Here is a 21,498-nt window from a genome sequence, read left to right as displayed (position 1 = left end):
CGAATATCAATGGTCGTGAGTTTAATATATTCGGCTTCCTCGACCATCTGAAAGGCTTTTATGGCATGAATAGGAAATAGCTTTGCGAGAGGGAGCCTTGGAGCCATGTTGTATGATCAGCTTTTCGGAGACTACAATATCCTCAGGTGACAGGCCCAAATCATAGTACAGGTGGGAAAGACTAGTCGCTGTATGAGAAGAGGAAAGAAGCACGAAGGTAGCTCGCGTATAGCATTTCGAATAAAAAAATTTTCTAAGATGTCTCACACATACATCATGAAATCCAGACGCTCTTGTAGGAAGTCGTCAAGAGATCAGACTTCAAAAAGCATATCCAATCATGATTCGCACTTCAGATTTATTTTCCGGGAAAAAAGTCGGATGAGTGTGGGGGTATAACTGCTTTCGAATACTACTGTACAGGGGGACCAGATATGGGAAATGCGAAATAAATCCCTCGAAATACCAATTTCTAAAAAGGAAGAATGAAGAAAAATAGTAGAATGAAATAGATACATGAAGAGAAGCAGAAGACACGGCTAGAGCGGGTGAGAGAGGGCGACAAGGACCTGGCTAAAGGGCGGAGCTCCAGGCGTTCGTTGCCCAACCTGCTTGCATGCCCAAGGGCACGAGCCCGAAGTCCGAAGACACGGGGGACGCGAGGGTATGCCAGAGTTCACCCGACTTTGGCATCTCCATTCAAAAGTCTCTGGGGTGGGGATCGGATTCTGCATGCGCATGTCCTCGAGGCAGTGGCCTTTTTTTACTTATTTCCTGCGCAGATCAGGCCGAAAATGTTGGGGATTCTGCACCGTGGCATCGGCGAGATCAGGGTGTTCATAACTTAAACAACCAAGCCGGTGCACTTTTGGGAGGTAGTGCAAAACAGGACAGATCCCGGAGTCAAAAATCGGCCTACAGCCAGACTTCAGCAGAGAAATCGACTGGTGGATGGCATCGTTATAAGCTGGAGTGAAGATCGTGGTCAATTTCCGTCGGGCACTGCTGACAAGGCTATGCCAAGCACAAAGTGTTGCAGATGCCCAGTGTATGGCGAACAGGTTACCAATCATCAATCTTAGTAACTTTGAGCAGAGGGTAGCGCGGGCTGTGTAAGAGGGGGGAAAAAAATGCATTAGCCATTTGCACCGACAAGGGGAGACATATGCGTGGTGCCGAGAGAGTCTGGCCATCGTCGTACGACGCAGTGGCGATCGCTTGGCACGAGATAAAGAGAAAAAGCAAGGGGTCTGGGCTCGACTCACAGGACTGTTTAGCATGCTGTTCCGCTTGTTACGGCCCTTCTTAATGTGGTTCTTCAGTGCGGTCGAGTCCAAGGGTTTCAGCAACTCAAAGCTACAGAGTAGCTCGCCTGAGACGGACATAATGGCGCCCCAGTTGTCAAATTCGCCGCAATACTGGTCAAGTCGTCAGATAATACCCTGGGAAATTCGCAACGTGAGGTGGGGAGGGAATGACCAAGAGACTTACATTAGGAGCAGAAAATACCGTCACCAGGATGCGGTCCTGGTAGAACTCATATCCATCCTCAACCACCATGTGGGCACGACAAACCAGATCGAAATCATGACGCTGCAAGAAGTTCATAATCACCTTCTTACCGAAACAATAACTCACACCACGTTCGTTGGGTTCCCAATCTTCCTCCATCTCGGCCGGGTCACTCCACAAGAGGTCATTCAGCAGACCATAATCAGGAACGTCAGTCGGACGAGCAATGCCTCGGATATCGTCCATATGCGACAGGCTAGGTGAGAGGCCGCCATGCACACAGAAAATTTTGCCTGCCACGATCGAAGCAATGGGGAGGCAGTTGAAAGTGTCGATAAAGGTCTTCCAGATCTTAATGTTGCAACGCCGCTTGCATTCGTCATAGAATCCATAAACTCGCGTGACGTTGGCGCATTCATGGTTGCCACGGAGCAAAAAGAAGTTCTCTGGGTACTTGAGCTTATAACATAGGAGCAGAAGGATAGTCTCGAGGCTCTGCTTTCCTCTATCGACATAGTCACCCAGAAAGAGGTAATTCGACGCCGGCGGGAATCCACACATCTCAAAGAGACGGATCAAATCCGTATATTGGCCATGCACATCACCGACGATTTTAACAGGGGCAGATAACTCGAGCAACGCCGGCTGGGACAGGAAGAGTTCCCGGGCCGCAGAGCAAATGGCGGTAATCTCGGCATTCTTGAGACAAACAGTTTTGGTGACCTTGGTGGAATAGCCTGCATCAAGCAGCCGAGAGATCATATCATCCAGGTCGATGGATTTCAAGGCACCCATGCCCATACCCGGGGATCCGGAGGTCTCGAGTGGCGCGTTGAGAATGAAGTCCAAGATGGGATTCAGTTGATTTTCTCGCTTGATTAGAATGGATTCCCCCGCTTTCACAGCTGTGCCACTGGGCGGTCCGCCCGTGGGGGGACCATCCGAGACGTGATCCACCTCGCCACTCTGCTTCATTGCATTCACATCCTTATGACCTCGCTTCAAACTGCTGGAGAGCGATGGGGATGGAGGGGGCTGCGGAGAGGCGGGGCGTGAGGCGCTCTCGGAGGCGGGGGAAGAGAGGCCAGCGTTGGAGCCCGGACGACTTCCGGCGGACTTGACGGAGCCGGCATCAGACTTATCAATTTGGCTGTCGGTCTGGGAGAGGGCGGTCGTCGAGCCTCGCGGGCTATCGCTGCTCCGCGCACCCGGGATCTTGGAGCGAATGGAGCCGCGGAAAGAACGGAGGGACTCTTTGGTGTCGGATTTCGAAAAGGACGGGTACGATTGTAACGGGTCGCCCGAGCCGGCGTTGCCCTTGGAATGCGATTGACCCATCACAGCAAAGGCTGGGATGTCTGCCAAGCTAAGAACGAGGGTGGATCGCACGAACAGAGCGTACGGTCAAACCGCTGCGCGCCGAGAAAGTTCCCCTGGGCGTTGGAATGTCTTGGCCGTCCCGGCTCGAAGGATACAATCACGATGACAGTCTATTAAAGCTGGCAAGGACCCCGGCACAGGTGTGGGGTGAGGGTGTGTGAATGCCGCAACTATTCACACGGGAGATCCTTTCTGGATGAGCAGACTGGGGGGCCCAAGGGAAAAAAAGGGTGAAGGTTCAGACAGACGACAAACAGATGGGAAGGCGAAATCCGGGCAACGAGCGGCGGCAACGCCGAAGCGACTCCACGACCGGTCACTTTTTGCAAGTCAGGAAATGAACCCCCAAACCGAGCTCGTCGAGGTTGACTACAGAGGAAGAGGGCGAGCGAAGGGGGAAAGGGGGAAGTTCCGGGGCGTCGGTGGTCGAGCTGAGCGATTGGGAAGAGGTGGAGAGGTGAGAGCTCCGAGGCGGCACGGACAGAAGCTCGTCCTGTGCGCGGGATTAGTGTCGGCCCAACTAGGACAATCTGAGTCTGGCTTGGGAGAGGGGGTTGGCAAGTGGGCTGCACTCCGCAGAAGCTTCCGTGGGTATGTGGAGGGAGGGGGAAGAGGCGGCAAGGGAGGAATGAAGGTTGGGATGGGGGGGTGTCGTAGGGTTTGTAGGTTTGGAGTGGATGGTGGGTGGAAGTGGACGGGCGGAGAGAGGAATGCGTCATTATGTACGGGGAACGCAGAGGCGAGGTCGCAACCCCTATTCGCGCTCCGAGGCAGGCGACGAGGAATGAACAGCGGCCGGTGGACTCACCTGAAGAGATTTCTTTTGAGATCGGCTCTTCTCCAGAAGAGGGGAAGGGCAAAGAGCTGGGAGATGGAGGACGGAGGACAGAGTACGGAAGGTGGGAGTCAGGCAAAAGTACTCCGCCACCGCTACGACGTGGAAAGGTACTTGGCGGGTACGTGACCAGGAGTCCCGCGTGGCGATTAGGCCCGCCCCCAAAAAATACAGATATAGAATGGGCTTGGTTTGAAGGAGATGGAACAGGGAAGAGGGAAAATAGGGATGAGATTGGAGCTCGTAGCTATGAAATGGTATAATAGGCGTAGTACTCGTCGCGAGAGACTGGGGGGTGGGAAAGAGAGCGCAACCATTGTTTTATCGCTGTCATCGTCCGGTTCTGGCCACTCTCAAGTGGATCCCGAGCGCGGATTCGGGGGCGTTTGGGGCGTTAGGTAAGCCGGATCATCGCGCGGGCCGAGAGCCTCGTTGCCTTCCGGGACACTGAATGGCCACTGAATGGGGAGGATCGCAGGGACTCTGTGAAGATCGGGGTCGAGAAAGCCTGCGGAGATAGGCTGGAGATATGAGTCCAACACAAGAGCGTCCAGAGCCCCGAACCCCTTATCCCAAACCGCATCGGGTTTCGGATGTTCTACGATCGGGGGCTTCATGCGTTTGGGGCTGGGGATCGGCTGGAGAAGGCTCTCAAGCCGTAGATCACGGTTGATCTGGTTGTTCTCTTTGTATCGTGAAGAAGGATTCATCTCAAGCCTCCTCGACTGGAAAGGATGTGCGATCACGAATCCTTTCATGCCTCTCCACTCTCCGCCTGGCCCTACCCGCCGTGCTCTCCGGATAAGCGCCGAGCACAATGCGTCACCTCGTTGCCCCCGTATCCCTTCACACCAGCATTTGAATTCAGCCTGGGAAGGAGGACTGTGCGATGTTGCAGATGAATGGAGACTCGAATGGCGCCTTGAACTCCCCGGCCAGTGGAACGGACGTGTTCGAGGAGCTTGGACCGCCCCCGCGCGCTCCTATCACATGGGGCGGAGAGGGAAGAGCTGAAGTAACCCCGGTGTCGTGCTGCCACGTTCTAGCCTTGCCTCCGAAATAGAAGATCAGAAAGACGAGAGAAAGGCTCCCCGTCTCAGGCTCGGAGGTTCCTGCAGCCGAAAAGTGTCTGGTCCCTGGAGAGAAAAAAAAAGAAAACTTGACATCTCATTTTTCTCCCTCTCCCACCGACCTAGAAACGATACGTCGGATGGGTAGAACCGGTTGCAGATGGAAAGGGCTGGGAGCCGCAGCCTATCTCAATCCTCCACAACAGCCACTGCACGCGCGCCAAGGCATCTCTATCAGGGAGACACCGCCTTTTCCCCCTCCCTCCTCGGACTCTGTTCATCCACCCTCCAGATGGCTCCAAGTTGTGCCGTCACCAATTCATATCAACGGCCGGTCTGTGAATCAAACCGGAAAGCGCCCGTCATGCAGCTGCAGTGTACTCCGAGCCACATTGATGCAGCAGCGAGCAGCATCACTCCCCCCGACGCACTTCCTTGGCAGCCCCGGGCGGAACACTTAACCGGGCAGAGAAGCAGGGGTGGGGGAACTGCTCAATGTAGAGACAGAACCCGGCTGTTTGATCGAGGGCGCGAGTTGGAACATATTTCTCCCAGCGCTCGGCTCCGCTGGAGCTGGACTCTCTCATTGGGGGGAGAGGTTGGGTTGCCGGCCGTCTGGTGAGTCTGGTGGACGGGTTGTAGTCGACTCTGATGTTACTCCAGCTCAATCTTTGTAATATGGCGACCTGGGATCACAATGAGCCCAACGAGCCGGCTGGTCATACTGACTTTGACGGAGACGGGAGATTCCGGTGTCTGGTCCCAGGACTCGGCTTTCGCAGCTTCCTGAATAGCAGAGGCAGTGGGGAACCGGTATTCGAACGAATTGGCGAGAATAATGTTTCGTTCCTATCACGATGCACCGTGGATCAACACTCATAGCTCATCTGGGAGGAAAGGGCCACTCTTTCCAGTCCCGAGGTTTGCTTACCGCGTCCGTACACTTGAAGAGCCCGACAAACATGCGGCTGTCAGTGGTGTGGATACGCAAGGTACGACCCAGCAACCCATCAAGATATTCTACTGCTTTTTCACTGTCCATCTTGTCGTGTCCGTGGTTGTAGAAGCGGATGCAAGGGTCTAAGTCGTTGGAGCAAGCGACGCTGGAAGGTTGGAGTCCACGTAGATAGCTCAAAGTCAATGAGGCACAGGAGGTGGCAGAACCAGAATATTCAATAATCCCATATAGCCAGGGACATTTATATGAGTCGTATTTCAGCGCAGGTTCTCACTTCATCGACTTCTGTCGGGAGAAGTTCAAGAGAAGAAGTTCAACAAGCCGCGTCGGGTAACCACAATTATGGTGCCTCAGGCCACAGGTAAGGTGGGGTGACGCCGTGGCACCTCAGGAACTCGATCCTCTCATCTCGGAGAAGGAAACCAAAAATAGCATAGAATTGGCAGAGTGAGAAATTGAGGACCTCCCAGCCATTCCAATTTGAAGTCGAGGAGCAGCAAAATCGAAGCTAATGCTCCGTTACCATAAAACAACTTGGAAGAGTTCCCGGCGCACATGCCCGCGGCTTCATGGGGTAAAAGACAACACAGGATGCCTCCTATCCAATCTACGATTTACAACTCAGTACTCGGTGCTCGCCGGGGTTATAAACAGAAAGACTCGTGTTAATAGAGCAGCCGACAGAGAACTACATTGTGAAGACCCCCGCCCCCGGTGCCTGAGACAGACACGCTATTTGGGGCTACAAAACAACATGTCAGCCTTTCCCAAGGCAATTTACAAGGACAGAAGTTAGTTAATGAATGATATTTTGATGCGAACAGTATGTCCGGTTAAACATTACGCCCTCGAGCCACCCACTCCTAACAATATTCCCAGGATAGTCACAATCCAATGACGCCAATTCCATAACACCGCGCTCTCCTCGAGAGCTAAAACCAGAATCCCAAAAAACACCCGAAAGATATCACAAGGGTACAGGAAGGCCCATTATGCACAGAGCCACATTTCTCCACAGAGCGATCTGCGCCTTATGCCCAGCACAAGCTTCACGACATACCATTGCCACCGTTCCAAAATCCCCACTTGGAAACGGGGTTAGAGCTCTCACTGCTCTGATCCGTCTCAACATCCATGTCCATATCCATGTCCATATCGCCGTCCGCTTGCGGGACGCCAGGGCTCGTCATCTCGCTTCCGCTGGAGCTCCCAGTCCCGGTCATTTGCGCGAAGGCTTGGCGTCGCAGCATCTCATCGTGTTCCATGGCGGTCTCATTTGCGCGGGCCACAAGCGCGGCGCGGGATGGTCGGAAAGGTGAGGGCGGCTGGGCTGACGGCTGGAAGAATCGCAGAAGGGTCTGCTGGCGTGGATCCACAGTCTGGGGCGTAGGAATAGTCGACTCCGAGTCCATCATGGCGTCGTCCATCATGTCCATGGATGCAGCCGCCTGCTGTTGACGCTGCTGCTGTTGTGCAGAGAAGATCCAGCGAAGGGTTTTCTCTGCTGGTTGGTTAGCTCGAGTCTCACGAAGGGCAGGAGTCTTCCAAGCAGCCGTACAAAACAAGCAATGTGCCTTTGGGTTGGAGGACTCACCATAGACAACCTCATCACTGGGGCGACCATCGCGAAAGCGCTTCCGCGTCCGGCTGGGGAGGTCCTGGGAGCTCCCAACCATTCCCCATTCGCTGGGCGCGGGCATCGACGGACCGGATGAGATTACCGAGAATGAAGCTTTCCGCTTGAGGGCCATGGTAGGTTTGGCAGTGCCGATTACAGTTTTGAGCAAGTAGCAGAACAGCGCTTGAGGAGGTTAGGGTACAATTCAGACTGTGGCGTTCAAGTCGGCAGTGGGAAACGCAGAGTTGCATCTGAACAGAGAAAGGCTGGAGTCGCCGGGCCGCGGAATGCGATTGGCCAGGCGCGTCTTGCGGATTACGAGATGCGCGTTGACTGGAACACGCTAGTCCGTAATAGGCAAGATTGCACACAACACACTGAAGAGGAATCAAAGGTGTCGGGCGCAAGGGAGCTCTATGAGCGAATCGAATGATCCAATATCAAGTCAGAAGAAATCGTCTTCGCAATTCCAATTGGGCTGGTGAAGTGCTTATTGATGTGTAGCCCATCGTCGGCATCAAATGGCCAGCAAATACAGCATCCAGCCCAATGGAATGTTCGCCTGGATAAAATCAACTTCATTAGTATGAGCTTGCAGTTACTTAGAAGGAGCTATTTCAAAATTTGGAAAATATGATATAAATGGTCGGTTCTCAAACCTGGCTCCTAGATCGAGTTCATTGATATATATAGTATGCGGACTCTATCATAGCACATGGTTGGTAGATAATTATGACCTCCGGTTAATAACCGTCACAGCCCCTATCATCGGACCAACTTGAGGTCGTAGTCGAATATATCAGAAGCTCTTTCAAGTTGGAAAATGCGTCATCATTTCGAGCTTTCGAGTTAAATAGTACGTAGTTCGGCATACCGCGAGCGAGATCGATCGGGTTCCCGCAGCGGCTCTGATGTGCTCCACTTGCATCCTTCCCCGCTTCCCCCCCCCCCCCCCGGCGCTCAAACGAGCTTTCTATTTCTTGCATCACGCCCATACTCCGACACAGATAAACAAACGCATCATGCCATCCAGAAAAGCATTCCATGCTGGGTCTTGGTACTCGGACAGTAGCCGGACGCTGACTCGCCAGCTGGATGGGTGGCTGGCACAGGTGCCGGGTTCTTTGGACAAAGTGGGCTCGCTCCCAGTCCCCGGGGCGAGAGTGATTATTGCACCGTATGTCATTTCATGAGATGAAATCAAAGAGCTTCCTCCCCAATAACTGATGTGATCAGACACGCCGGTTATGCCTACTCCGGGCCCTGCGCCGGTTTTGCATATAAGGCTCTTGACTTATCCCAGGCGTGAGCTTCACTTTCCGCAGCAGGTTCTCTCTAGACTTGATCTATCTAATGTTCCGAATTCAGGAAGCGTATCTTCATCTTGGGCCCTTCGCACCACGAACCGCTCTCGACGCTGGCTCTCCCGCAAGTCACGTCCTACTATACCCCGCTGGATAAGGACCCTCTCCCTCTCGACACGGAGCTAATCTCACAGCTTCTTACCATGCAGGCGACTACATCAAATGGATCGAGACTCCGATTCACTACGATGACCCAGTACGTTGATGAAGAGGAGCACAGTATCGAAATGCATCTGCCCTACATTCATCGCCTGCTCCAGCTACAATTCCCAGACCGACCAGTCGCGGAATATCCGCCACTGGTACCTATCATGGTCGGCAGTACATCCGCCTCCACAGAGCATGCCTTTGGAGGGTTGCTGGCACCGTATCTGGCAGATCCATCCAATGCCTTCGTCATCAGCTCCGACTTCTGCCACTGGGGTCTCCGGTTCCGCTATACGTATTATGTCCCGCAGACACCTACGCCAGGACACCAGTTACCACTGTCCAGTGATACCCTCCCACAGCCAGGCCAAGACCCCGATGCTGTCAAGAAAAGCATTCAGATGGTCTGCGCCGGGCATCATCTACAGCGACGGGATCGAATCTCAAGCAACGAGCCCGCCATTCATGAAAGTATATCTGCCTTTGACATTGCCACGATGAGTGCCATAACGACTGGGTCGGCAAAGACCTTCTTAGACACCATAGAAAGTACGGGTAACACGGTCTGCGGTCGGCATCCGATTGGGGTGATCATGGCGGCATTGGAAGTGGCGACGGCCGATATACCAGCCGATCAGAAGGGCCAGTTTCATTTTCTGCGGTACGAGCGCAGTTCTGATGCTGTGGATGTAATGGATAGCTCGGTCAGCTATGTATCCGCATATGCTGTACTCTAGCTCGCTTCTAACCCATATCCAACCACAATGAGATGTGGCGGTGTTGCTTCCCGTCAGGGGGCCTCTTTCTTGAGAGCAAGAGATGGCTGAAACGAAGTCCAAGTAGACTCAATACTAAGCCGTACCTAATTAAGAAGACAATATCGATGATCCCCCCCCCTTTCTGATTCTTTTTCCTTCTTTCGTCCATTTTTAGTACATCTTCTCAAATGAATAGAATTGGAATATATTCTAGCAAGACTCCATAGAAAAAGAAATACGACCTTATTGAGTTTCTTGACTCCAAATCACGTTTATTACCGGGAAAAGAGGCCCCGGATAGCGTATATTTATTGAACCACCCTACTTGGTAGGTCATATTAACTTGAAAGTCTTGTTGATTCCTTCAGTATCACTCTGAAGTGGACTTATTTTACTGGATATTGTTTATATTTATGTCGATGGCTTGGGATTCCAACAGGTGGGGCGACGCATCACACGGTTGTGACCATGCTGCATGTATCGAATAACACAGGGAAAAGGGCCTTGGTTTGAAATACCAGGCGGTAAACCTTGTCGACAATATGGATCACCCGAGTTGGGATGAGCTGACCTGTATTTTGAAGAGCGCCATATGACTTTCTGAAGAGGTTATACGGGGGATTAGTACTGAAGATGATATAGGCACTATGATGTGCAAGTGTTGAATCTTATTTAGAAACATTAGTCAGTTGCTATAGACCCTAGCTGAGACGATTATATACCATTAGGCATCTTGACAGAATATTCGAGGAAAGTGATCCTTGAAGCGTGCAAACCAGCAAGAAGACTTGAGTGAGAAGAACGAAGAACGCTCCCCCAAAAAAAATCCAAAAGCTCAAGGCGTTTGCAGTCGAAAGTATCAATAAACCTTATTTACAATTCGGAGAACTACATAGAATCTAAAAGCAATAAAGAATTATGGACCATTCCAGAAAACATCTTGTAATAGGTCAGAGCGAGACACAGAATGAGATTAGAGAAATGCAAACGCCTATGCTCTTTCGGAATTTTTGGACATCCGTGCCGAAGCCGCTTAAGTCAGCGATGCATAACTTTCAAGCGTAGGCTAAGTTAGTTAGTGCAACTTGCCAAGTGTCCCGGCCGGGAAGGATCTCCGGATTTTCCTTGGTTGGGACCCCGGCGTTGAAAAAGCAAGAAAGAAGCAAGAAAGGGGACATAAAAAAGAAGAAGAAAACAACAAAAACGTCTCAGGGGCATGAGTGGGAAAAGGAAAACCGAACCCCGAAACTCAGTCTGAGATCCCTTTCGATGGGGGTTGGGGAGTGGAGCTGGAGAGGACGGGGGACACTTGACGGGCTTGATTCGCTCACGTATTTACTTCCCGATGCGGATTGCAATGATCTGACGCTGACAGGGGGCGAAGCTATCGGTCTTCATACTAACTACTACAAGTTAGCTCACAGGAGTTATACGTAGTTGCTCTGTTACATGGCGTACTAGTTAAATAACCCGCTAACTAATATTTAGTTGGTTACTTAATGTCCTTCGACATTGGATAAGCGGAGCTGATTGGCCAGATGGCCAATCCTTACCATTTGGAGTATCCAATGCGTTGACTACTCCGTACATATCACCCCGTCGGGGTCGGCTGAATTGGCCGTTGTGGGGCGGCTAATCAGGTCATCCGCATCCCCACTGCGTACTGATGCCCTTCGCATCTTTCCAGCCTTCGGGCTTGGATCTTTCGTTGGCCTGAAATGGCTCTCGTGGGGCCGAACCCTTTTTGGATCCCCTGCGCCTCCAGCCAGAATAACGCAAGCCCCCTTTCTTTGTTTGGGTCGGGGGCTTGAGGGTGCGTGGAACATCAACTATCAGCTGTCAAGCGGTGCAGGAGGGGGTTTGGTGTCCATCATGATTGAGGGATTGAGCGACTGGGCTTGGAATTGACGGTCATTCTTGTCATGGTGATAATCAAAATCAAAATATTCCGATTACGATTGCTCGCTCCTTTTGGTTGCTCTGCTCGTACTTCCGCCTCGTCAGGTCGGCGGCGATGGTCACGAGACCATTCTGGTCAACTTGAACTTCAAAGATTCTGCATCTTCGCAACCTCACAACCTCGCAACTTCGCACCAACGAGACCCCGATCATGACCCTCGAGACCTGACCAATGCTTCTGAGTGATGGAAGTTCAGTAACCGGAAGCCAGGATCCAACCCGGATTTTGGGTCTCCGATCTCCGATCGACTCAGCCTTACGGGATACGAAAATACGAATACGGGAGGGCCATGGGAGGTTCACGAGCACGCGAGCACACCAGCAACCGGTTCCGCGCGTCCCCTTGAGACGAAAGGGGTTGGACTTGGGAACTCCGCCTTGATTTCAACGTCGGCGCTCGGGCACTCAATGAACCGGTGGCTGCCGATTTTGTCATTTTTTTTTTCGCCTGCCCCTTTGGGTCTGGGCTCCACGTAATGCGATTCTCGACTGGTTGGCCCTGCGCCCATGTCCCGCATTTATGGTTCGATGGGTTTACATCGGACGCTCATGACGAGTCACCAAAGCTTCGCTCTCTCTCGACGCCGGTGTTCTTTCTGGAATCCGCCTGGATCGCCGTGCTGTTCGTCCCGTTCCCTTCGGACTCCACCTTTCCGACTCCGTTCCCTCCCCCAGTGGCCTAGTCCCCAAGGCGCAATAATTGCTCCGCCTCGGACGAAGTTATCATCACAATCATCGTGGCAGAGATTTTTGTTGGCGAGAGCGAGCCAGACCTGTGCCTTTAGTCGAGACTATCATCATCATCATCATCATCATCATCATCATCAGCGCCTCTCTCTCTCTCTCTCTTCTTTGCAACGTAAATCCCATGTCCTTTCCGTATACTCCGTAGATAGCTTCGTAGAATCGCAACGTGAACCCCAATTGAGGCTGGATCTGACATCCTCCCCTGGATGGGAGACAATTACTCCACCCGTCCTTCTTGTCCTATTATCATTGCGGGATATTCCTGCAAGGCCTGCATTGGGCCTGGAGCTGCAAATGACCAACCCGCGAACCCGCAAACCTGACACGAAGACTGAGCCTTGGCATTGACCCCTTCGGCCCAAAGAAGACCTTCCGCTCTTTCGTCTCTTTCTCTTTCGAATTCTCTCGCTCTGTCCTTCTCTTCCTCTCCCTAAGCTTCTTCAGCGCCGAATTTCACCGGGCTTTCTTCGCCCTGGCGTTCATTTTTCTATTCCGATCCCTTGGTCTTGCTTCTCCTTCCTACTCTTGTTCAACTGGCCGATTCGCCCAGCATGTCGGCGCCCACGCCGACTCCCGACCACCCTGACCTGGGAAAACCTCAGTTCTCCTCCCACACTTGGCTGGAACCTCTGGTAAGCGCTTTCTCTTGTTCGCTGCTCCCGGAGACGGGCCCGCCATCCCCTCCTAAAAGTATGCCTGAGTAGGAAGCTCATGAATATGGCAGGTCGTAGTGAGCATCATGATTGGCTCTTTGATCCTCAACCGCCGGAAAAACTACGATGTGTTTGGGGGAGAGAACAGCTCCAAAGCCGTCCCGACGTCACCTCGTGAGTTTGAGGACGAGGAAGACAGAGAACAGAAAGAGGTCTTCTGCGGCGTTCCAATCAGAATTCCGGACTCATCGCGCTGGCGCAATCACATCCACAGCCGGATTCTGTGGAAATTCCCTTTCCTGGTGGAAATGTTCTATTGGATTCTCAATTATCTCTTCTACTCCGTCACCAAGGCCACCTCGCAGTGGCTGCTTCCCGCGCAGGTCGGTGTCGTCGACGTCGCCCAGAACCACGCCATTAGCATCCTCAACTTCGAACATGAGTCGTTCTTCCGATTCTTCTTTCCTATCCAGGAATCCGATTTCCAATGGTTCTTCCTCTCCAACCATCCTAATATCATGACCTTTTTTAATCGCATCTACTCCCTCGTGCATATTCCCGGTACCGTCCTGTACGTGATGCTCCTCCGATGATCAATGTCGGCGTTTAATTTCCCCATTCTGTGGAGTCAACCTGGATGACTGACTCAAAATACTCATTCTAGGTTCCTTTCCTGGTACTATCACGAAGCGCCCAATGCCAACACCTTCGCCCTGGCCCGTCGGACCATGACGCTCGGGAACTTCCTCGCGTTCGCAACCTTCTGCGTCTATCCTTGCATGCCACCCCGACTGCTCCCCGAATCCTTCAACTTCTACGACACTGTACGCCAGGAACATGCCGAGAGCGTGTGGGTCGACAGCAAATCAGTGAACCAGTTCGCCGCTATGCCCAGTCTGCACTTCACCTACGCCTTTGTCATTAGCTGCACCCTGCTCTACCACTCCGAGATCCTGCGTCGCATCCGTGGGAAGCCTGTACGAAAGTCCACCTTCATGCAGTGTGTCTACGTCGCTCTAGCCGTCGCCTACTCCCTGCTTGTCCTCAGTGTAATTGTCGCCACGGCCAACCACTACTGGCTGGATGCCGTCATGGCCATGATCTCCGTTTCTTTCTGTTTCTGTTTCAACCGCGTCCTACTGCTGCTGTTGCCGCTTGAGTACTGTTTCTGCTGGGTGCTCCGATTGGCAAAGCCAGCGCCGAATGTTGGTAAGCAGGTTGACGACAACGATGCGGATGCACACCGGTATCGCCCGGTCTCGAATTACGAGTATGTGTGAGACTTATAATAAATATGTGGGTGTTTTAGGGGTTTTGGGGGGGGGGGTTGCTTTTTTTTGAAATTTTTTTGAATCTTTTTGGGTTCTTTCACCCACATTTTTTGCATCATGAGTATCGGCTTAGCGAATCTCTCGCATCTCGCATCTGAGTTCTTTTAGAAATTACCGAAATCTATTGCAGTACGCCACGATGAGTTTGTCCACGCTGCTGAAAATTCTGGACGATGACCAAGACAAGGACGCCTTCGGAGATATTTTGACCACTCTTCGTGCGCTTGCACGCCGCTGGAAATTAGCGAAAGGGATGCTTCGACTTGTCCAGTTGACGGCTGTGACGCAGGCCGTCAACCTTCCTGCCCAGGCAGAGGTTCTTCGCGACCTTGAAATAGGGTTTTGGGGGCCGGACGATCACTTGTGGGCCAGCAGCCTCCACCCAAACTTGGCTCTCTTGACGGATCATGAAGAAGGGTCGGACATTTCCCATCGATGAGCCGGAGCTTGATCGATCGCTCTGTCGATAAATAGAAGGGTCTTACTCTCACCAACGTTCTCGCAGACCCAGCGCGCAGCGAAAACGATGCGAAGAAGAGTGATTAGGGCGGATCGTCTCGTCTAGATATATACACCTAATTAAGGGCCCTGTGCCTTTGACCTTTTCTATTGGGCCTCGTAAGATCGTGATCAAGTCCATCTCTCTCTGTTGTGTAGGTTGGTACGCTTGGGAGGACAGACGCTATGCGAGCAACCCTGGGAAATTCCGAGTAGATGTCAAAAATAACGACCTCCTATACGTTGCAGATACTGACTTGGCCTTCGACCCCAAAGGATTGCTACTTGTTTACCAAGGTTTGTTTTGCCAGCTGGAGTTTGGCAAACACCACATATCTGGCGATGTTCAACATCTTGTTTCTACCGAATCATCATGGCGACTGGGAAACCAGTGTAGTTCGCGCCTGACCAACGGCGACTGCATCCTGGATCGTCCCACCAAGGTTAAATAGCCTCGTTCGTTACCCATTCAGGGCACCGTCATGTCCTCCGGGTCCGATGCTGGTTCGTGCAACGTGGGAGGCATGATGCGCAATGGCTCCAGAGAGATGTCCTGCACAGTTCATACCCGTGATGCTGATGCGACCTGACGAGGGGTCAAAAGCTGTTCCGCTAACTTTCTGATATACTAGGCCGACATCGGACCGCGAGAGAGCTACGATGAAATCAAAATCGTATCGCGCCATGTTCTTCCGTTCTTTAGGTCCGCTATCCCGCGTTCTCCATTCTCCATCATCTACAATCCAACTACTATCTACTCTCCGGGGCGCACTCCCCATCATCCCATGCGGCTGTTGCAGCACCGCAACATCCTGGATAATATCCAAATGGCTCCGGCTGTCACCATGCCTTCCTTTTGTTCAATGTGGTTGCACCTTGTCCGCCCGGAACTCTGCGTCGCCGTTCTGTGTGGCATGCGGGGCCTCTCCTATCACCGATGTGATTTGCGGGTCTCGAAGCGCTGATCCGGTGCAGGGACGGACGAGTCCGCCCTTGCACGGAGTACAGAGAAGAGAGAGAATAAAAAAGGCAGGGCAATTCGTCTCTGTCGTAGTGAAGGTTTTCGTGGCATCAAATGGGGCTCGGCCGCTCGGGTATGCCCTGCGTCCTGCGTCTTAACGTGGATACAAATAGTACGTACTTTGAATCAGGCGGGGGCGAAAGGAGCAAAAGGGGATGGGAATAGGTCTCGATCCAGGTATTCGGCATCTCTGACCGCCACCGATATCATCAACGAGTCAGCATGGAATTCGAGACGGTCCTCCAATTTGGGCGCGCCATTCAGTGCTGCGGGTTGCATGCCAGATCGCGGCCACTTGCGCCCGGCCGATGGACCCTGTGGCGTTGTGGTGGGTGGCATCCCACTCTTCCATTTGCCCATTCGCTCTTCCTTGTATTTGGTCCTGTTCCCCCTTCTGTTTCAAGTACGATCTTTTGCTTTGTGACCTACATCTTTGTGAGAGATTGGTTGTGAATGGGGAGTGAAATCCCCGAGACCCAAGTAAGTCACTAAGCGCCGTGACACGCGCCAAAGCAAGGACGGAGTTTGCTGCCGACTGGTTGTTGGACTTGGTGATACGTGTATCTATCATTCTCCTCATTGTCATCATCTGGCTCACTCCTGTTATTTCATATATTCTGGTTAATCCATAATGCTCTGTGACGGGGTGGCAGGACTGGCTGTCCGGGGCCAAGGTTGGTGGAGGGTTGGCGGCCAAGGAACGAAGGATGGAAATCCAGGAGGATGAAACGAGTCCAAAGGGTCTCGTCCAAAAGTAACAGCAAGCGCCAGGGGCTTTATCTTCACGCTGTTTTCCTCTTTTTCTGTCCTTCTCGGGGTCCAATTCGAACTGCAGTCATTCCTTAGTCTTGCTTATACTTCATACTCGATCCCTTGTTTACGGCTTTGGCCGTGCTTGGAGGAACTCGACATTCCCCGATCTATTGACCCTCGATCAATTCCTCGACTGGCCTTCAAATCCAACTGAAAACCCTCAGGAGCGAGCTTGGATTGAAGCGCTGCCAAGCATCGCCAATCGCCAACATGCTCCGGGCCGGCATGTCCCTGAAACTTGCCCTAATCGGGCTCCTCCTCTCCTTCACCGGAGCCTGTCCCACTCCCACGGCCCCGGCCGTCACGCCGACTACGACAGACATGGCCGACCGGCTCGTTTTCTGTCATTTTATGGTGAGTTGAACAATGAGAACTCTCCCTCTCCCTCCCCCACTCCCCTTCTCTCTTCCGATGATATTTTCTTTTCTATGGAATTGACCGGACGGGGTGCAGATCGGCATTACAAGCAACCGCCAGAGTGCTACGGAGTATGACGATGACATGAAGCGCGCCAAGGCCGCGGGCATCGATGCCTTTGCCTTGAATATCGGCACCGACGCCTACACCGACACCCAGCTGGGCTTTGCGTACGAGTCTGCCGCCCGCAATGGGATGCATGTTTTTCTCTCTTTCGACTTCAACTGGTGGAGTCCCAGCCAGGGCACCGCCGTCGGCGCCAAGGTCAAGCAGTACGCCCACCACGCCGCCCAGCTCAAAGTGGACGGCAAAGTGTTCGTCTCCTCGTTCGCTGGTGACGGCGTGGATGTCAACGCGATCAATTCGGCAGCCGGCCAGGATGTCTTCTTTGCTCCGAACTTCCACCCGGGCCAGGGCGACTTCGACGCCATCCAGGGCGCGCTGAATTGGATGGCCTGGCCGAACAACGGCGACAACAAGGCGCCCACCAGAGCACACAAAATCACGGTGGTGGACGGGGATAAGGCTTATCTCACGGCTCTAAAAGGGAAGCCCTATATTGCGCGTAAGTTCCTCACCTTTTTCTCTTTTTCTCTGTCTTTCCATTATGTCCGTGCTAGGTTGGCCGAAGAAGAAGAGAGCGCGGAGGCAAGTTTTACCCCACATACTAAGATTGCGGCCTAGCTGTTTCACCGTGGTTTTCAACCCATTTCGGCGGCGAGGTCTCCTACAGCAAGAATTGGGTCTTCCCGTCCAACCTACTGTGGTATGACCGATGGCGGGAGATCCTGGCGCTGCGTCCCCGGTTTGTGGAGATCATCACCTGGAATGACTACGGCGAGTCCCATTATGTCGGACCTCTCTCATCGCCGCACACGGATGACGGTGCCTCGAAATGGGTCATGGACATGTAAGTCGCTCTAATCCCCCAATCGGCCTTGTTCGATCTATTCTCATGATCGGACTTCTATCCCCGCCATGGAAGCGTTTCCTTGGAACTGATCGTCTCCACCAGGCCCCATGACGGTTGGCTCGAGATGTCGAAGCCGTTCATTGCCGCGTACAAGGCCGGCGTCACGGATGCCCGGCGCTACATCACCGCGGACAAGCTGGTGTATTGGTACCGCCCCACCAAGAAGAACGTAAACTGCGATGCGACCGACACTACGATGGACGGCACCGCAAACAACGCCAGCGGCAACTTCTTTGCGGGCCGGCCAAACGGCTGGGAGACGATGGCCGACGAGGTCTTTGTCGTCACGCTGCTCCAGTCGCCCGCCCGCGTGGCCGTGCAGTCCGGCGACCAGTCGCGTGTCTTCCAGGCGCCGGCGGGCATCAGTGCGCACTCGGTGCCAATGGGCGTGGGCCAGCAGCGGTTTGCGGTGACTCGGGATGGCCGGACCATCCTCGCGGGCACGAGCTGGAAGGACATTGTCGACACGTGCATTTGTGGAATTTACAACTTCAATGCGTATGTGGGGACGTTGCCGGCGCCAGCTAGGATTGACCAGCTCCGGCCAGCCGGCTTGGCCATGTTATCCCAGGGGCTGAAGGTCGCGTGCCCAACGAATACCCTGGGCGCGAGCCTCAGCGAGAGTACAGGCACCCGTATAAGCGGAGCCGGTACATAATCTGGCGGGAAGGGGTAAAGAGGAGAGATGCGCGAGGGAGTCAATCCCAGTCGAGCGGATGAGGGACGCCCTTACGGAAGTCGTTTGTCGCTCTGTACACTACCCGCACCGAGTTCTCGGGCCGGTGATACGACGTTATGATCTAGTTATGATCACTCTGGACCGATAGTGATATTGAGATATGGATACCATCGGGAGGAGCAGGGGGCGAATGTGACCGACTTATTTTCGTGGCTCCGTATGCTCCATTATCCGCGTCCTAGTCCGATGGAGGCGCATAGTAGTATGGGCATGCTAGTTCGTAGAGTCAGGTGCAAGCTACCGGGTACCTCGTCCCCCATACAACCCGTCTTATCTCGGCATGTACCAACGGGGCCTCTGTGATCGCTCACCGACTCTCCGGACGTCGGACAGAACAAACGATTCTGGGCTTCCCCATCGCCCCCCCTTTTTAGCTTTGTTGACTTTCCCCGTTTTAAAAAGCTCACTCTCCCCATGTCTGCCCCCATCGAATGGAATTCTCTCCAGATTCCCGGCCAAGCCACGGGCTTGATCAGCAGGACGACCCCGTTCATACTGCCGAGCTGCAGGTAGGTTTCGCAACCCAACGCAGTTCCTTATATGAAACTCCCCACGACCCTCTTGTGTTATTGCCTTGCATTGCCCTGCATTGATCGTAGGCTCCAAAGAATCAATTAACTATAGCGTGGCTACGCCGATCTCCCGCGTTTCCTATTGATTCTCCGCGTCATGACCCGCATCAAACCAGGGGTCTTCTCGTGGGAGGATGTCCTCGCCCAACGATACCAGAGTCAGTGAGAGAGTACCCGCGCATTATACTCTTCCCTCCCCCTCGCGAGGCTCGAACACCTCACCCTCGGTCATCGCAGACGGAGAGGCTGGTCCCTTTCTTCTCCACCCTTCTCGAGCAGACACAATTTGCCGGTCTCAATTGCTAATCGCTGGGCCTTCCCGGGGCACCAACAGATCACAAGCCGGCTCCGCTCCCCCGCGCCCATCGCCGAGCCCTCCCCGCGTCCCCGCAGCCGCAGCCCCAATGCAGGCTGCTCGCCTGCCTCTCCCCCGAGGTCCGCCTCATCGTATGGGAAATGGTCCTGGGCGGTCTCCGTCTGCATATCATTCAGTGCAATGGTCCGCGTCTCGGACATATCGTGTGTCCGCGCAATACGGACGATACGCTCAATTGCAAGCCGTCCACAGGATCGCTCTGCGAGATATGCCACGGCGCGGGGATCCCACAGCCGGTTAAAAGGGGCGATGCCGTGACGATGCGCCGCCAGCAAACAGGACGAATGCTACTCGGGCTGGCACTGTCCTGTCGACAAATGTATGCCTGAACTATACCTTCTCCCCCGCACTTGTCTCCCGTCCAAAGGGAACAGAAGAAGAAACACAATCCCCGAAAAGAGATATATCCTCTGTAAGCACTTGTGCACCGCAAGTGTCCATTCTAACACGCCCCGCCTTTTCCAATTCCTCCAGATACACCGAGTCCATCCACCTTCTCTACGCCCTACCCATCTTCGAATTCAGCAACCCCTGGTCCTTATCCTACCTGCGACCCACGCTTCCACCCGGACATTGGGACTCCCTGCACGCCATCGAGCTGCGATGGTCTTTCTCAGGCCACTGGCTGCCTACCAAGGACCCCGTCCGCGCGGTCTACGTCTCTGCCGGCCGTGCGCAGTGGCTCGACACCTGCCGCGCACTGAAACGGCTGCCAGCGCTGCGCTCTTTCGTTCTCGTCCTGGCGAGTAGCTGGTTCCGCGAGCCGATCGAGAAGCTGCCAGTGTTCCTGGAGCCGTTGCGGGGGTTGCGAGTGCGACCGCGCCGGGGTGGATGGGCGTCGGCGCGAGGTGGTTTGTGTAGTTCGGATGAGGAGTCTTGTTCGGCGTCAAGCGAAAGTGATGGGTCGAATGGACGTCGGTGTTCTGAGGACGGGTGGTCTTGTTTCTGTGCTGAATCTGCGCTGACCGATCCGCCGCCTACTTTCTGGGAGCTGCGGTTACAGGGCCAGTTGTACTACGCGCAGGAGCTGGGGCAGGTGGGCGAGGATCTCCGGCGGAGAGGAATCAATTGCTTCATCACGACGTGATAGGAGAGGCATCCATATCCTATCCATTGTCCCCTATGAGGATGTCCCATTCTCTTGCTCCTAATACTGTTCAACACCAGGCTTACATGGCGGTTCAGTGGCGATCGAATCCGTGAAAGCCAATCGATCAGGGGTTTTTGTAGTTCATATCCGTAGCACAGATACTGTGTGAATACTGGATAAGATGGTGATTTCTGCGTGGCACGTTGGATATAAAATGTTTCCCAACGACCCCCCTCCTATAATTTCATATAGCTAATTCACCATCTTCCGCCAATTCTAACGCCGCCAAAGCCCACTCTTTCGGCCCTCAATTTGATCCAAATCGATACCTAAATGACGAATCAAGTGGAGCCATTCATACGCGCAGGAATTGTTTGCATATTTGAGCATACTGTCAAAAAGAATCCACCGCCAGAGACTTTGTCGTTGCGCGATCGAGTTTCAAATACCTTGAAGCGTTTGACATCAAAGTATCATTCAGGCCCGCATATATCTGCATTGGGATGGCTCACAAATGGCTCTCGCAAGCATTTGTCATATTTATCTTCGTCGGTAGCTTTCCCTCGTATAAGTTAGAGACGTCTAGCGTCCAACAACGTCTAAAATCTCGAGATTTCGAGGGCATTTTATCTTGCAACAGCTTAATGCAGTCGATCAGGTTATAGCC

General features: G+C 53.3%; 10 protein-coding genes across 10 annotated transcripts; 5 read left to right on the top strand and 5 right to left on the bottom strand.

The window, feature by feature from the left end:
- Positions 1-1,078: 1,078 nt before the first annotated feature.
- Positions 1,079-2,850, bottom strand: phzA (putative serine/threonine protein phosphatase; the record flags this gene model as incomplete). The annotated part of the gene is made up of 3 exons (XM_057080859.1): positions 1,079-1,108; positions 1,266-1,418; positions 1,492-2,850. The coding sequence occupies 3 exons, from the start codon at positions 2,848-2,850 to the stop codon at positions 1,079-1,081; spliced, it is 1,542 nt and encodes a 513-aa protein (XP_056931187.1).
- Positions 2,851-4,080: 1,230 nt separating this feature from the next.
- N7462_009144 (uncharacterized protein) lies at positions 4,081-4,437 on the bottom strand (the record flags this gene model as incomplete). Its single annotated transcript, XM_057080858.1, has 1 exon — positions 4,081-4,437. The coding sequence occupies one exon, from the start codon at positions 4,435-4,437 to the stop codon at positions 4,081-4,083; it is 357 nt and encodes a 118-aa protein (XP_056931186.1).
- Positions 4,438-5,451: 1,014 nt separating this feature from the next.
- On the bottom strand, positions 5,452-5,839 carry N7462_009143 (LSM domain-containing protein; the record flags this gene model as incomplete). Its single annotated transcript, XM_057080857.1, has 2 exons — positions 5,452-5,646; positions 5,729-5,839. 2 exons carry the CDS (start codon positions 5,837-5,839, stop codon positions 5,452-5,454), a joined length of 306 nt encoding a protein of 101 aa, XP_056931185.1.
- Positions 5,840-6,804: 965 nt separating this feature from the next.
- On the bottom strand, positions 6,805-7,506 carry N7462_009142 (uncharacterized protein; the record flags this gene model as incomplete). Its single annotated transcript, XM_057080856.1, has 1 exon — positions 6,805-7,506. The coding sequence occupies one exon, from the start codon at positions 7,504-7,506 to the stop codon at positions 6,805-6,807; it is 702 nt and encodes a 233-aa protein (XP_056931184.1).
- Positions 7,507-8,395: 889 nt separating this feature from the next.
- Positions 8,396-9,621, top strand: N7462_009141 (protein MEMO1; the record flags this gene model as incomplete). Its single annotated transcript, XM_057080855.1, has 3 exons — positions 8,396-8,550; positions 8,610-8,678; positions 8,742-9,621. 3 exons carry the CDS (start codon positions 8,396-8,398, stop codon positions 9,619-9,621), a joined length of 1,104 nt encoding a protein of 367 aa, XP_056931183.1.
- Positions 9,622-12,899: 3,278 nt separating this feature from the next.
- Positions 12,900-14,281, top strand: N7462_009140 (phosphatase PAP2 family protein; the record flags this gene model as incomplete). Its single annotated transcript, XM_057080854.1, has 3 exons — positions 12,900-12,980; positions 13,073-13,572; positions 13,666-14,281. The coding sequence occupies 3 exons, from the start codon at positions 12,900-12,902 to the stop codon at positions 14,279-14,281; spliced, it is 1,197 nt and encodes a 398-aa protein (XP_056931182.1).
- A 190-nt stretch (positions 14,282-14,471) lies between these two features.
- N7462_009139 (uncharacterized protein) lies at positions 14,472-14,771 on the top strand (the record flags this gene model as incomplete). Its single annotated transcript, XM_057080853.1, has 1 exon — positions 14,472-14,771. One exon carries the CDS (start codon positions 14,472-14,474, stop codon positions 14,769-14,771), a length of 300 nt encoding a protein of 99 aa, XP_056931181.1.
- A 520-nt stretch (positions 14,772-15,291) lies between these two features.
- N7462_009138 (uncharacterized protein) lies at positions 15,292-15,516 on the bottom strand (the record flags this gene model as incomplete). The annotated part of the gene is made up of 1 exon (XM_057080852.1): positions 15,292-15,516. One exon carries the CDS (start codon positions 15,514-15,516, stop codon positions 15,292-15,294), a length of 225 nt encoding a protein of 74 aa, XP_056931180.1.
- A 1,358-nt stretch (positions 15,517-16,874) lies between these two features.
- N7462_009137 (glycoside hydrolase family 71 protein) lies at positions 16,875-18,712 on the top strand (the record flags this gene model as incomplete). The annotated part of the gene is made up of 4 exons (XM_057080851.1): positions 16,875-17,018; positions 17,118-17,646; positions 17,766-17,991; positions 18,097-18,712. The coding sequence occupies 4 exons, from the start codon at positions 16,875-16,877 to the stop codon at positions 18,710-18,712; spliced, it is 1,515 nt and encodes a 504-aa protein (XP_056931179.1).
- Positions 18,713-19,224: 512 nt separating this feature from the next.
- On the top strand, positions 19,225-20,828 carry N7462_009136 (uncharacterized protein; the record flags this gene model as incomplete). The annotated part of the gene is made up of 4 exons (XM_057080850.1): positions 19,225-19,302; positions 19,418-19,523; positions 19,700-20,060; positions 20,216-20,828. The coding sequence occupies 4 exons, from the start codon at positions 19,225-19,227 to the stop codon at positions 20,826-20,828; spliced, it is 1,158 nt and encodes a 385-aa protein (XP_056931178.1).
- Between the last annotated feature and the right edge of the window lie 670 nt (positions 20,829-21,498).

This window comes from Penicillium macrosclerotiorum (genome assembly GCF_028827735.1).
Source record: "Penicillium macrosclerotiorum strain IBT 26536 chromosome Unknown utg000008l_segment0_segment0, whole genome shotgun sequence".
NCBI classification, from domain to species: domain Eukaryota; kingdom Fungi; phylum Ascomycota; class Eurotiomycetes; order Eurotiales; family Aspergillaceae; genus Penicillium; species Penicillium macrosclerotiorum.
The sequence above is the reverse complement of the archived record's forward strand: the minus strand, read 5'-3'. Positions and strand labels throughout refer to the sequence as shown.